General features: G+C 36.4%; 1 protein-coding gene across 1 annotated transcript in view; it reads right to left on the reverse strand.

Moving 5' to 3' along the window:
• Positions 1–15,640, reverse strand: part of PXDN (peroxidasin) — a 94,709-nt gene that overhangs the window by 63,046 nt on the left and 16,023 nt on the right. Inside the window, exons 2-3 of the mRNA XM_075707551.1 lie at positions 3,492–3,563; positions 1,791–1,862 (exon numbers count right to left, since the gene is read on the reverse strand). Coding sequence (XP_075563666.1) covers positions 1,791–1,862; positions 3,492–3,563 — 144 coding nt within the window. The remainder of the gene's footprint in view (positions 1–1,790; positions 1,863–3,491; positions 3,564–15,640) is intronic.

The following is a 15,640-nucleotide window of genomic DNA, read 5'->3' on the forward strand; positions in this document are numbered from 1 at the left end:
TAATAAATAATATGGTTTCCATCCCCCTAACTTCTACTTCAGTTCATCCTATTGGGAAAAAGTAGTCCGTTTTGTTTCCTTTGTTCCGTAGAATACACTTAGCATATACTTACTCAGCTAACATTTTCACAGCTGAACTGTATTTATTTGGCACATTTGAGCCTTCTGTACTGATATCTGACCAGCAGCAGCATTTTCATAACTTTAAGGCTGTACAGTTTAAGGCTAAACATTTATATCACAGCCATGGAAATAGGCAAAAAGATCTTAAAATTTATTTTAGCAATATAGGAGATGGCTTTAAAGAAGAGCTCTCTGCAGTTCAATGAACTACCACATTGAACTTTATATTCAAATTTTCCAGGGAACAAGAGGAAAAGGGAAAGATCTTCCTCTCAACAATATAGATATAGATAAACATTACTACATGTATATGAAAACAGACAAATCATAGTTCAGTTATCTCTTTTCACTCTTCTATTGAACTGAACAGAGTGCATAGTTGAGCTTTATCTCAGGTTTACTGCAGCTAGGCAAAGGCAAGCATGTGAAAATGAAGAACTAATAAGAACCAAGCAGCATTTCTGCACAGTTGCGGGCTAGGGAAAGAAGCTTAGCCATCCTGAATTAGTAGACCTTACATACTACACTTCCAGATCCACCATACAAACACATCTTGTAACAAATACAGTCATCATGGACTTCAATAATTCATTGGGGATAGTCTGTTCAGTATTCTTTTTCCTCCAGTTGTATATAGTTTAAACAATTTTATTACTGAAAGACAATACACATAAAAATAAGACCATGAAATGTAATCAAACACAGTGTAGGAAAAGGGGTAAATGTATCTACACAAATTTACATGATTTTTGTTTTCCTCCCTTCTCCCACCTCCTTTGAGCTATCCAGGCTGCATTCCTGAAAACTAGATGGCAAATTAAGTTTCTGAATTGTTTCCAAAACAATGAAATCTCAAAGTGACCCATTTTTTTCTGTACAGCACTCAAGGAATGATCAATACTCCAAGATAACAGAATGGAACTTTTCTACATGACACTACACAAGGTGATCTCCAGAGACTAGCGCTGAGAATCCATGACAACTTACTATTCAACGTAAGTCTTTTTTGTAGATAAAAATAACATTTTTTCATGCCTTTTGTTTATTCAGATAATTAATACACTTGGTATGTTTCTTAAAAATGGGAGGAGTTATTCTTAAAATATACAGGTTGCCTGAAGACACAGACCTTATGGCCAACCATATAGGTACTTTTTTATTTTGTGTTTGACTTGATTTTTCTCTTATGAATTTATACTACATCCAGTGAACAATTTAGGAGTAGTTAAAAAGCTTATATAAGTTACAACCTTCTGTAAACACAGATCTTGGACTAGCTGCTTTTAAACCACTTTTCAAAACACAAAATTAAAATGTACTTGTATGAAGGTTTCAGTGAACCTTTAAAGAGGTGACCTCCTAAACGTTTAAACATACCCCTTTTTAAATTATCTTTTAAGTCACATACAGTAAACAGCAACTACTAAGTCCTTTAAAATCTACTGCCTACAGGTATCACAGTCATATTAGCAAATCTCAAAGCATCTACTTACAGAAACAAAGATTCACAGTTGCCCCCACCCCATAAATTAATTCCATAGATTTTGAAAGCGGTTTATCTCCTGAGATAGTGAGTCAAATTAAAACACAATCTCGGATTAAAACACTTTCCCATTGAAGAAGTTCAATTACATATTGATGCAAAAAATTACATTGATTTAACTTACAGATATTTCAGATTTTCAAGGTCTTCAAATGCCCCACTAGGTATTCTTTTAATTTGATTGTTGTTTAGAAGCCTATAAAGAGAAGAAAACAGCTGTTTATTTTAACATACACTAACAGTAGGGAAAAGAAACAAACTGTGCAACAGCAGGTGTAAATGTAGCGTTAAAAGGGAAACTTAAAAAAATAGCAAAACAAAAAGCTTTTTCCCTAACAGTAACTCTTAGAAGAAAAAAAGTTACATGCTTACAGCTGCTAAGTCACTACCTTGCAGGAGAAAACTAAAAAAATTAGACAGAAGTAAAAAAATCTAAAAAATCTAAAAAATTAAATTATGTGGCTTTTTGTGGGTATCTGAGATGAAGACGAAGCAAAAAAAAACCTCCTGGTCCCAAAGTCAACACAGAGTGCTGAAATTGATAAAATTGACATTAACAAGATTTGTCATTCACAGGTGCATTGAAGTGACTTTTCCTAGATGTTTCTTAGTGATATTCCATGTACTGGGCCCTTTACATCATACAGGAACACAACTGTCTGTATTCACAGATTTGTACTCATCTCTCATACAGTGGTTTTATGAAGAGAAGGGAATCCAAACTTAATGAATCCTGTCTTTATTCAGGACTTGTGGATCTCAGATCAGTGATTTGAACAGTTAAAACTTGAGGCTGGATATCTGACAGAAACTGTAATTCAAAACTGGGGATCAACTGCAAACAGAGGTATAATCAAAGGTGACTGGAAGTAGGGATAGCTAGTAAAAACACCTTGGTAGCACAGATTTTGACAATATACTTTTGAGGGAAAGTCCTATCATTTCTTCTGGTGTGAATATACATTACAAGATGTCCCAATGTGTTTTTTGTTATGCACTTGCAGGATAAATAGATAGTCATGATCCAAAGCTCACTAATATCACTGTATTCTATTTCAGCTCACGCACTACTTGTGTTCTAGAAAACGGTCACATTTGCAATTATAAATTACATACATTTAAAAGTAAGAACTGTCCATCATAATTCCTCCTCATGTCTGCTAATACAGTAGAGAAGAGAAACATGCATGCATCTGTTCAAAAGTGATGTTTGAAGGAATGACAAAGGAGATACTAAGTTAAAACTATAATACACATACGATTGGCATTACAGGTTTGTAAAAAGTCTTTTAGAAAACATGGACTTCTTTTCACAAATGTAGGTGGTAACAGAGACCTCTGTAAAAGGAAGCTTAGTAGGAACAAAACCTTCCAACCTCTGGCAGTCCCGGTGAGCACATTAGAATAGGAAAGTTCAAAACATTAGAGTTTGTCAAGTGTTTTGAAACTGCAACACATTTGCACGTATGTGCCTTTGAACAGCTTTGTTGTAACTCCATGATTTATTATGTGATATTGCACCAAAGTAATTTAGTATAATTTGGAAAAAATTATATAGTAAAGTTCTGTATTTTTCATATTTCAATTAAAGAATGTTAACAAAACACTAGGATGTAAACAATTTCCTTTTTTATTTTAATAGACATATACCTGGTTTTGCTTTCAAATACTTTGGGCCTCAACCTCACTCACTCACCTGTGTCAGTGCTACAGCTGAAATTTGTGAGACTACTTAGCCGTGAAAAGTGAACAAATTTGGCACATTATCAAATTAATCATATTAAATCAAAAGAGGAAAGGGCCTTAGGGTTGAAAAAGAACTTACAGGGTATTCAGGTTTTTAAGCCGTCTAAACTCTCCAGGCTGGATTTCTTTAATCCTATTAAATCTTAGGTCTCTGTAGAATAAAGAAAAAGAAACATGTTGTAAAAAAATCTACATTTTTTTTCACATGAAAAACTGAACTAAGTATGAGTCTTTTGTGACTACCATGACCAGCCTCTGTCCACAAACTGTAGCTTTTGACCAAAGGAGAGGGCAAAACAAATCCAAACACTGTTTGACAAGTTTAAGCAGAGGACTGACCAAATCCAGCCTCAGCAGTCAATGCTGAAGGTTGTAGCTAAGTTGAATGTGTGGACATGAAGGATGTTCTCTCCCACAGTGAAGCATCCTGTAACGGGATGTTGAATTGTATTTCACTAAACTGAACGGTCTTTGTATTTTAGAAGTTGCTTGTAAATAATACAGTGAAACAGATACAGAAAAATTTGGATCAGAAAAAATTTCAGGAAAAAAGAGACAGCTTTCAAGATTTTTGAGCTACACCATTCTTCTGTTATGTGTAAGGAGGCTTAAGTGACTTATGTTGGCCTGCTTTTAAAACCCGTAAGTCCAGCTGCATGAAGCTATTGATTTTTGTATTTAATTTTATTTTCTCTTACTTTTTGATATGTTTTTACCATCTTCAATTTCCTGTTATATCCAGAGCTTAATGAGAACTTCTCCAAGAAGAGGGAAACTCCGATTTCTCAAGCGAGGTGCTGCAGAGCGAGCAGGGACAGGGAGCAAGGTGGCAGTGGCACACAGACGTGGGGAAACTCCCCGGCTGTGCCAGTCTCACACCTCCCTCCTGCTGAAAGAAGCAGCAGCGTTTTCCACCTCTGCCCATCTCCTTTCCTTCCCTGGCTCCAAGTCACACCATCTTGCTGCTTGCTCACATTGGCTTTCATATTCTCACCAGCTCAGAAACTGATTTAACCAACTCATCTGGACTAGCAATAAACCCATGCAAAAAAAAAAAAAAACCCAGGAAATAATTTTCTGCCTGATTAGCAAACTGAATGGGCTTCCTGGGAGGCCACACAGGTGAGAGAGGGACTGTGAGGAAAGATCAGGACCAGGGGAAAGGAAGGAGGGCAGCAGGTCTGTCCTCTGCCCCCCCTAGCAGCAGACCACGGACACCAGGACCCTATAGCCTCTGGCAAGTGAACAAACAGAAGGGAAGCAAACGGAAAGTAAGTAACATCTGAAAGACTGTGATCACACTTACTGCACTGTCCTTCCTAGAACACACACTTGCCAATTGCTTTCACAAAGCAGGACATAAGCATGTCATAACTTCAATCTTAGCACCCAAACCAGTCTTAATTAAAACATAAATATGGACTGCGTTTGAATAGGTGCTATGTTATCAAGAAGCCTCTCTGGAATTTGGTATTTAGTCAAAGGAAATACAGAGAAGGTGACATAAAGTCAGCTGCATACTAATCCCATATAACCCCACTGGCTGAGGTTGTAGGTAATGGGGAGTATAGTTGCCTGAAGTCTTTTGCAAAGTACATACTTCAGCATCATTCCTCATGATTCCTTTAGAAGCACAAATTGTCACAGCTTGAATTTGTTCTTTATAAAAGCACCTTCTTTAGTTATAGCTAAACAGCATTATGTTTTGTTCGTCACTCACACAAGAAATACTCACTTACCACACATGAAACACACATGTCCTGGATGAGAAAGCAATGCTGCTTATGAATCAGTGAGTCTCAGGTGCCGAGATTTTCTAAACAAGCATCGAATGTCATAGTATGCACTGAGAGAAGATACAGCAGATCCCTCTGTAAGCATAATTTGACATGACATTCTGCTTTACTGAGAGCTTTTTCTAGATTATCTGAAAGTTTATTGTGTTTCAAGGAAGCATTTTAATTTTGATTAAAAAAATTAAAAGTGCAAAAATCCAATATTCATGAATGGAATATTGGAATCTGAGTATTTTTCAAAAGCCTCAAAATACCATTACAACTAGCAAGCTTTAGCTCCTAAACAACATGGGACTTCTCAAATTGATTTTTTTTTTAAAGTTCCACAATTAAAAATAAATTTTTACCCAAAGTAGGCATAGACAGAATGCAGAATGTCTTTTTAGATATAGAAGAATACACATTTGTCCATATGAAAAGCAAGCACATTCCTTACAGTGAAGCAAAGCTGATAAATAAGCATGTAACTTTCATGAATGCAATGGAGGAGCCGGTCCTCTGAATCAGCATCAAAATGAGCACCCTTTTGATGTGTCAAATCCATTCTGCAGTAACTCACTAGGATAACTAGGGATTAGCAACACCAATCAAAATAATTTGTATTATTTTACTATTGGTGCATATAGTGATGTTTTATCCCAACTCCTGACACTATCGCCCTTCTCATATGATGTTGTTAAGACTAAGTAACACATCATGTTTGAAACCCTACCCATTCATCTTCATTCTGCATAAAGGTATTAAAAATATAATAAAAAATTATGCTGTAATAAAACACAGCACCCAAATTTTCTCTAGAGCCCAGTGAATTTGGTATGTGTTAGTAAAATGTTTCATAGAAAGCTACGATGACAACAATACATTTTTATAAAGATTAATTATACGTTTTGTTTAAAGTTAGTACTACAATTATATTAAAATTGGAGAAAAACAATGCTTATCTTAGTAAAATGTAGGATTACAATTTTGGTACGTTCCTTCAAAGGGAAGCTCTTTCTTCAAAAAAAGTAACGCTTCGAAGTGTTAACTTGAAGTTTTTTCCTTAATTTTTCAGCACAAAATCCCCCAAAATAAAGTGTGTTGCAGATCACAAATGCTGCTCAAAATAAAGAACACACAACCTCATTTGTTCTCTAAAATAATTATACTTGATATTTCTTGTACATGGAAGATAAAAGTTGTTAAGTCATAACCACTGTAGATTTCTCAAGAAGAGATCCTGTCAAACTGTCTTAATTTCCTTATATAACAGGATAATAAGCCGAGTGGATAAAGGAAATAAGACTATGCATTGCATATACCAGTAAGGGGTTTGATACAGGCCATTCACATAAACAAACCAGAAACATATGGTTTAGAGGAAATCTCTGTAAATGAAGTGTTCAACTGGTTGGGAAAAACAGGGTAAGCAAAGACTAGTTATTGAACCGAAGGGTTGTATTAGGTAGATTTGGGCAGAAATCTGCCATAAGGTATCAAATATTTTAAGACAAGGTTAGTAGAAGAAAAAAGAAGCTTATGAAGTTTGAAGATGTTGGCAAATTTGGAGTAGCTGCAAATATTCTGGAAGGTGTTTGAGATTAGAAACAAGCCTGAAGTTATAAATCCCTGAGAAGTGGAAATAATTAACTGAACAGCAAGGAGACAGGGAAGAACCAGCAAGCCACCAGTTCTTTCAAAAACAATTAAGTTTTCAGAAGATGACAAAAAAAAAAGTTTGAAAAGCCTCAGTCACCACTGCCATACCATTGTAGAAAAAAGAATTTTCCATACTAAACAGGAACACTATTTCACAGGCTTGGAATACCATCCTCCCAAGTCCACCTTATGAGAACCCACTGCATTTCAGGAGACAGAAAAGCTCAGAGCAAAAGTGTAACAGCAACCGGAGCACAGGGAAACAGCCCCTTGGAGAATGGATGGCAGGAGTGAGGACTGTGTTAGACTGAAAAATGAGTATCGGTAGCTCAAGCGAGGCCATTACAATCCAGATCTTCATAGACATTTTGTGTCCCTGAAATAACGTGCAGTTAATCAGCATGATGAGGTTTCTCGTCCCCTTTTTTCAGACTAGTTCCTGCCCAACCATGCTGCCACATGACCTTTTTACTCACAAAAGCCTATTCCCTCCCCATTCATTTCTCTTTCACCTTTTTCGTTGCCCCCCTTTTTGCTCTTACAAACTGACAGCGTTCTGGCTGTATGCTGTGCTTCGGGGCTCAGCAAGCATGACTTCCACTGACTGGCCAGACTGCACCAAAAGGTTAAAACAGCAGACTGAGGGAGTACACCCCCACTGCTGTCATTTTTTCCCCTTCCTAAATAATAAATGAAAAAAACCCATAAAAATTACGCAAATACCTATGATGTTGGCATCAGATTTTAGGGTAATACAGTAACTTTTGCATAATAATCCAAACCTAAATGTCATGCATTCATTTTTTCAAATAAAAATCTAGTACACCTAACTCCTAATTCAGATTGTCTCCTTCATTATGTGTTTCACAGTGAAAACATTTACTCCTTAAAATTATACCTAGACAACATATATAATAATACTTTTACGGAAGAATATGCTGCTTTTTTGTATTGAATTCTTTTAGCTTGTGGTCCTGTACCTAAGCATCTTCCTTCAGAGAAATTCTGCCTGACTTCCCAAAACACTTTGCTAACAGCGTTCTCTCTTAGCTCTCGTTCTCCAACACAGCCGTATGTATATACATATGTAAAAAAAGAAGAGTCATTACAACAAAAATGAACTTTCCCTTTTTCATAAAGCCCTAAAACTTGTCTGTCAGTTCACAAACAGATCCTAAATACTAATGGTTACTGTTTCCTTCTTCTTGCAACACTCCACATCTTAACGATTTAAGTTGTAAAAATACACTTCAGCCATGCAGACTTCCACAGAAGCTAAGCCCATCACTTTGAAGCATTATGTCTCTCCTGAATAACACAAACAAAACAACATGTCGACAGTGCCTAGTAAACTGAATACTCTCAGGATTACTTTCCTGGCCCCGTGTCATCTGCTCTGTGCTAATTCATGGAGCACGACCAGGAAACGTTCGGCAGAGCACGAGGCTGCGTGGGCCAAGAACGTGCCAGGGAGCACGCTGACAATTTAGCAACTGGACGCCCAAAAGTCACATTCCAGCACCTGGGAACGGTCGGGGTCCCACAGCACTGCGAACAGCCGTGGGTCAGGAAGCATGCCAAGCAGTACGCAGCAAACGGGGTGCACATACACAGTTGCTTAGCAGGCTTCCTATGGGCCATTATGTGAACGAGGTTTTATGTAAATCCGTAAGATCTAGATGTATGGCATATAAATAAATACAATATTCATATGCTTTCTTTTCTGTGACAAAGCAAACGAGAACTGCGCTGCGGACATTTTTTGTCTGGACGAAAATAAATTCTGTTCCTGATAAAATCTGTATTTGAACTAACTGTGTCCATTAGTCTCCCCCACTTAAACTGCCCATTCTTAACAGTAAACTAATAACATTTCCAATTTAGCATTGAAAATTAAATTTTAACAATTCTTTAATTAAACACAGTGAAAAATTTTAAATATATAAATATTAAAAAATATTATGCAGCTGTTACTGTCCTGTACAATCCAATGCTCCCTTGGCAGCTCCTGGCACTCCAGAACACCCTATTTAAAGTTTGCATTTACAATGCGCCAGAATGAAAACCGTAGGTTCCTGTTAACACATCCTGATGGGGCATGACAACATTTGGGCACATAAATTCATTGCAGGTTTAAAAAAAAAAAATTCATAAAATAAATATGCATATAGAAACACTGTCGAAGGTAACGATTTACTTAAAAACATTTCTCTTGCAATGTAATGTACATATGCAAAGCACCATCAAGGCATTAGCAAAGAACTGTATGTGTCACGCTTATATCTGACAGAAATGCTGCAACTACAAAGGTTTCAAATCAAGTACCACAACTACAAGTATTCTTTCAATTTTTAAAGATTATGCAAGTTTTTTACTATGTACAGTCTTCTACGAATTAATTATAGTGCACTTAAACCTGAATGCAAAAGCTTTCAGAACATTAACTTTAGTATTTCAGAACAGCAAAGACAGCTGAAAACATTCAGAATTTTGGTTATCCATCTCCCATCTTCCTGGCTGCAGGATGGAAATGAAAGCAAAAATAAAACTGAAGGCTCTTCTGCTAGGGTGTAACAGTAAGATTTACAAAATATAACATGAGAAAATAGTTTCCAACTTTAACAGCTAGAATTACTGACATACCTCCCAAATAATGATATGTGCAAAATCTTAGACTAAAATAAGGGAGATAACTTAGTTTGCTTTGGACACTTTTTGTTCTATTATTAAAAACTGCTTGAGAGGAGAACTCTATACGCAAATAGAAAATTTTGGGCACAATGTGTAATTTCATTTTCTGTTTATAGCCCTCCTGATTTTGACAAAGGTCAATGCAAAAACAGGCTATCAATTCCTATTTCCCTCTCAGAGTAAACAATAAATTCTAAATAATACATTAATTTGTTACTGTTTTACTGTTGAGGTTAAGGAAGACAAGTAGCTAGTCTAACCAAGCATTCATTGCTTGTACTAACCCCAAATAATTCTGTGACATGAGACTATGACTTAGTACTTTTTGGGTAGATCTGCTGTTACACATCACCTATATTTCCAGACTTTAGAAGATCCCTTTAAACATTTGGTAATCTCCCAGCATTTGTCATAACTTTTTCTTGTCCAAAAATGAAAATATTCTGTTACTTTGCTTAATAGCGTTAGATGTAATCAACAGAACAAACAAAACACTGTTACACTTACACTTATGAAATTTGCTCTGGAGGACTATTATTCAGTGTACTGCTCTCAGATATAATAGATTATCAATCACATCCATACGTTCATGAAAACACTACATGAAAAGCAGACTAAGTAAAACAAACAAAAAGAATTCCAAAAAAAGTAGGACTGACAAGTTTCTCCAAAAACAGTATCCATCAAGACAGAATAAAGCCAAAGCATCAGATTTACCACTGGTAAAATAGAACAATGCATTTAAACTCAACTTTAGAAGATCTGCATTTGTATTAGCCCATCATATTGAAATAATCTGATTTCCTACTTTAAATTGAAAATATTTGTGTATCTTTTAGCTTTGGACAAGAAAAAGGCAATGTGGATGAAACCAACATAGTCATATAATACACTGATGTTTGAAACATGATGTTGACACATGAATGACTTCTATTGTCAGTCTTCCTTAAAAAAAAAAAATACTGAAACATTTGCCAATGCAATCAAATCTTGATTTTTTTATTAGCAGTGAAGGTAAGTATCTCATTACCTTGTTCAAGTGTTAACTAGTACTTCAGCATTGATTTACGGCATGAATGAACTTAAATTCAGATATATTTCCTCAGAAAAGCAAAATAACCACAGCAGCAAAATGGAAATAACTGAAAGGATACTACTGTCTTAAGGATCTTAAAAACTGAAAGGTTCTCAAATGCTAAGTGTGGACCATAAAAGAACAAGCCCCATACCCAACCCCCTGCCCAAAGGCATACACTTTTAAAAGCTCCAGTGAAAACTATTTAAATCTAAAACTCTTACTCTATATGTGATTGCAAACTGTATGGCAATATAATCTTTATGACTTTAATTTGACAAATTAGAAGGAGGCAGTGGCTTTGGTCTGGTAAGAATCCGCAGGAATAATGCAAACTACTTTCAAAGGATAGATTTCTTATTGTCATAACTGCTCTGATACTGAGAGATATAAAAAGGTCTGAAAAATATGTAGATGTGAAAGACAGTATACTCTCTTATTCATCTGTAAGACTAGTTATGAAATGTTGATTGGCAACAAGAAGTGCCAAACCAGAAAAATAACAATTGCTTCAGCTGCATGACATATACTGAATCCAGAAAAAAGTGCAAACTAGTTAATCTTCTTTTCCTTTAAAAAAGAGGGAGCAATTTAATAGATTTGTAGATCTATTAGATTTAACAGCTTAAATTAAAGAATGACCATTGTATTTATCATTTGTTTAGCTCTCTTCAGCTGTTTTAGTAAGGTAGGAATTGCCATAACTGGATGCCTTTGTCACTAGCAAATTCAAAAGAACAAAATAAGAGAAAAACATTAATTTTTCCTAACCGTTGAAGATTAATTACTACCCAGCAGAAATAACCTACACCATAAATGCCAAACTACTATGTTTCTCAACACAGAACAAAAGATCTGCAAATGCCAGCAAGACTACATTGCTTATGTCTACTTTATTCTTATTCTTTTTTCATTCAAGGTCATCCCAGCAGGAAATGAAAAACAGCCATCAGCATAGTAAAAACATTCAAACAGAGCAGAGCATGAAAATTGCACAAAAGAGGTTATATAATCAAGTCAGTGCAGTAACTGGATGATGTCAATGGCACTTTAATGCTGCTTTAACTACTGCCCTGTAAAAAAATGTGTCACTTTGTTGAACAAACAAAGAGAAGGCCACCACTTTAAAAAAATAAAACCAAATCCCACTTTCAGCTATAGCACTACTTACAGTATTCCTCACTGCTAGCAGCATAACATTTTCTAGAATACCAGAGGAACCAATATTTTTTTTTTTTGGCCTGGTTTTAAGATTCAGCCCTAGTAATTCTTTTACAAACAAAATTACATCATTCTCCTTTTTCCTGGCAATTCATTTTCTGGATGAAATCTTCCCCAGTCTAATTACTAGATACAGTATGTGATTTTCTCTAATTTACACTGAGAGATTTTTATTATCTGTACATCAGCACTCAGCACATAAAATAAAGCCACTGCATTTTTAGATGGGAAACTAAAACATAACTCTTACATGGTGAGTGGGTATCACAGTCAATAATATTTAGTATACCATAATTTTTGTAACAAAAGTAAATGGTAGGATCACAAAAACATTGAAATCTGTAGAACACGATGCAGAACTTTTGGCAGTACTCACCTTGATCATAAAACCATGCTTACGAAAATATAAAGAATTAAATCTGGATGATATATCAATTATCTAAGTAAAATAATACCCAATTTGCACAAATATGTAATATTTGTTGAAAGGGACTTTGAAGTTTATAAGTCTTAAAAACTATATTTATCAGGTACAGCTTTGGTGAATGGAGAGCTTATGATACCGCCTTCTCCAAGAGCAAAGGATTTGTTTTAACTAACAATTATTTTGCCATTAGAGTTGAAAGGAAAACATTTAAATGTGAACTCAATGAAAAGCAATACAGTATTGTCTTACTAAGTCTGTAGATCCCTCTGCTGCCTTTGTTGCCAATTTTTCCAACCAGCTATGCAATGCCATTAATAGGACTCAAGCAGGATTTGCTGGTTCAAAGTTTTAGACATGTAGGCTTAATTGTCAAGAGTTATACATGGAAATTTTACTCTGGCATGATCATGGCTCTTTGTATCATCCACCTTCAGAGTCTTCCAAAATCCATCCACTACCGAAATACTGTATTTTGAAATTAGAAATGTTATTTTATAATTGTTTCTAATTCTCATGCTACCTTAAAAAACAACAACAACAAACCAAAACACACAACCAAAAACAGCTGAAAGAATTCAAAGAGATGTAATGCTATTTCTGCAGTCTGAAGAAATAAAAAGAAAAGGTGAAATTTGTCCTTATTCCTCTCGGAAGGATCTATTCCTAAAACCAAACAATGAAAAGGTTGTTGACAGTACAGCCGTGTGATTCATTACTGATTATTTTTGACACAAATATCCTTGGGAAAGGGCTGCTTTCTTGTCCTGAATTTGTGCCGTTCCCAATAAAATAGGGCACGATAGCTGTGCGTGAGTGCTGTGTTAACAGAAATACATAATGGCTAAGGTCTTGGATCAAGCACAGAGTGAACTGATGGTTGGCACAGTCTGTATTGTAAAGAGCTATTGACACATCAAAGTATTTTTAGAGGATTAGCGACAGTTGGAGATGCAACCTTTTCTTGGTTTCCTTCTCAATATTTATTGTTTCAACTGTACTTTTCAGTCAAAAAAAAAAAAGTTTCTCATCTATAGTAGGCTAAAGAAGACACCAAAAAGGGAATCTGACTAGTTTATGGTATGAAACAAATGTGGTAACAGTTTCATTTGGTTTTGCAGTTAACAGTCACGTGACTTACTACTGTGAAAAACCCCACAGAAATACTGCTTTTATGCTACAGTCATAAACTAGCCTTTTTTCCCCCTATCTACCATTTTGCAAAATAAATAATGTTTCTGCACTTCTCTGTCTCACAGGGATGCTTAAGTCTAAATTCTATATCCATGAAATATTGATATTCTCAGAGGAAAGAACTGAAAGCCAGAAAGAAACGTTATCATCTCCTGACCTCCCACACAGGACAAGTCACACAACAGTAAAGACGTTCCTGTTTTAAGGCAATTATTGCTGTCAAAGCTAAACCATCCCTTTGAGAAAAATATAAAACAGTCAAAAGACCGTGAATCAAGCAAAACAAAGCAAGTCATTCTGGTAGTTAACTATATTCACTGTTAAAAATGAGACAGTCTAACCCTGCGTCCAGAGTGTGTTTATCTTCAGATTCCACTCACTAGAAGCAAACAGCTCTAAGTGAGGAGTAGCATTGACTATTTTTCTTAAAATAGGTCCAGAGGAGTTAAGCACTTCAGTTCACACATGAAATTTTTCTCCAGCAGTTCTTAAAGACTAATTTAAAAAAATCCTAAAACACCAGATACGGGTGGGCAGGAAAATATACTCACGATTCTTTGTAACAAGGATTTTTCAGATTTTGTTTTACAGCAGATTAGTTCCTTCTTTCCTGTCAGGAAAATGGATGCAGGTGCAATGCAAGCAAATGAGCATGCATATTCATAAAAGAAAGTACACACTGATACAGAAGAGTCACCTGCGTTCTCCCGGAGTGCCAGAGGTCAGATCATTTCTTAAGCCTCCCTCTAGCTCTGACACATCAGCCCTCTCCCACAGCAGTACCCAGCTGCGGGCCCCCCGCACCGGGTGAGTATCAGCAGAGCGCTGAGGGCCGTGAGCTCGCAGCAGCAGCAGGTCCTACAGCTGCAAACAGGGACGTGAGTGAGGGCTGGGAAAGAAGTAACAGACCGGGGCAGGTAAACTAATATACTAGTATAGAAGTGTAATTTCCCCATCAGTGCAATCTGGGGAGGCTTTTCTTTCCCCAGGGCAGGAAGCCTCACTGATGCAGTGGACGTGAGCTTCCATTATATTTATTATACCAGTAAAGAACATCCAGCATCTACAATGCTGATGACCTTACTAAAGAATGCCCATTTTGTCTCCTTCAATTCAAAAAGAAGTCTTGCAATACAAGATCAACATCAAGCCAAAGGATGTGGAAAATTGAAGGCATTACTACATCTAAAAATAACATCTAAATTTGACTCAAAAGCCTTTATTCATTGTAAATCTATGCGTCACTCTTCCCTCTCTACTAGGTGGATTTTATCGGAACTTATTTCCAACCATTACGTACTTTGCAGTTATTTCCAGTACAGAGATTGCTGTATTACATTCAGACAGACTCAGAGGTGGTGTTAGAATTTATCTGGATACTTGTTCTTATAGAATGCCAGGACATTCTACTATTAATATGGAAAGCACTATTGGCTTGCATAAAGAGTGAAAACAAAAATTCAGGTACTCTATCACTTGGCTGCAGACCAGCTTCCTGGTTTCAGACAAAGCCACGGCTCTTCCTTCCACTTTGTGGAAAATCCCAGGTCACCTCACTGAAAAGGCTGCAGCTCTTGGAATCGTATTTTCTGCTTCCTGAGGTTAACAACAGGCTGCCAGAGAAGATAAGTTAGCTATTTTCTTGCTCTGCCTCCAGCTCCTCCTGCTCCTGGCAAAGCAAACTCGGAACAAGAACTGGGAGTGATGGTGCTGCGTTAGGACTCCTCTGATATTTATCTCCTCATTCCTCATCCGTGCAGACAGCCTCAGCACAGGCATCTGTGCGTTCCTGCCTCTTGGCAGAAGAGAAGCTGCTTTCTGCCTACAAAGAGCAGTGGAAGCAGCTACTAGAAGACATTCAACCTTAAAGTACTCAGCTGAATGACTTTCAGGGAAGGGAATCTCTGGGAACAGAGATTATTCCTTCCTTTTTCTTCTTGCTATGTCCATCCTAACTTCAATATCAAAATTATAAACAAAAAACAATTAAAGCAATGTACTACTCATTTCCAACTCCTGCTTCCTACTCATTAGGGAACAAGTTATCGTACGTAAGGCATCAAGAGAATAAATAAAAGATTAATATTATGCTCTATACCTTTTTATCAGATGCCATAATTTGAATCAATCAACCCATCTCATTATACCTCACATTGCAAAAGTAGAACTGAACTAAATAAAATGCCTAC

The sequence above is a fragment of the Pelecanus crispus genome, chromosome 3, assembly GCF_030463565.1.
Source record: "Pelecanus crispus isolate bPelCri1 chromosome 3, bPelCri1.pri, whole genome shotgun sequence".
NCBI classification, from domain to species: Eukaryota; Metazoa; Chordata; class Aves; order Pelecaniformes; family Pelecanidae; genus Pelecanus; species Pelecanus crispus.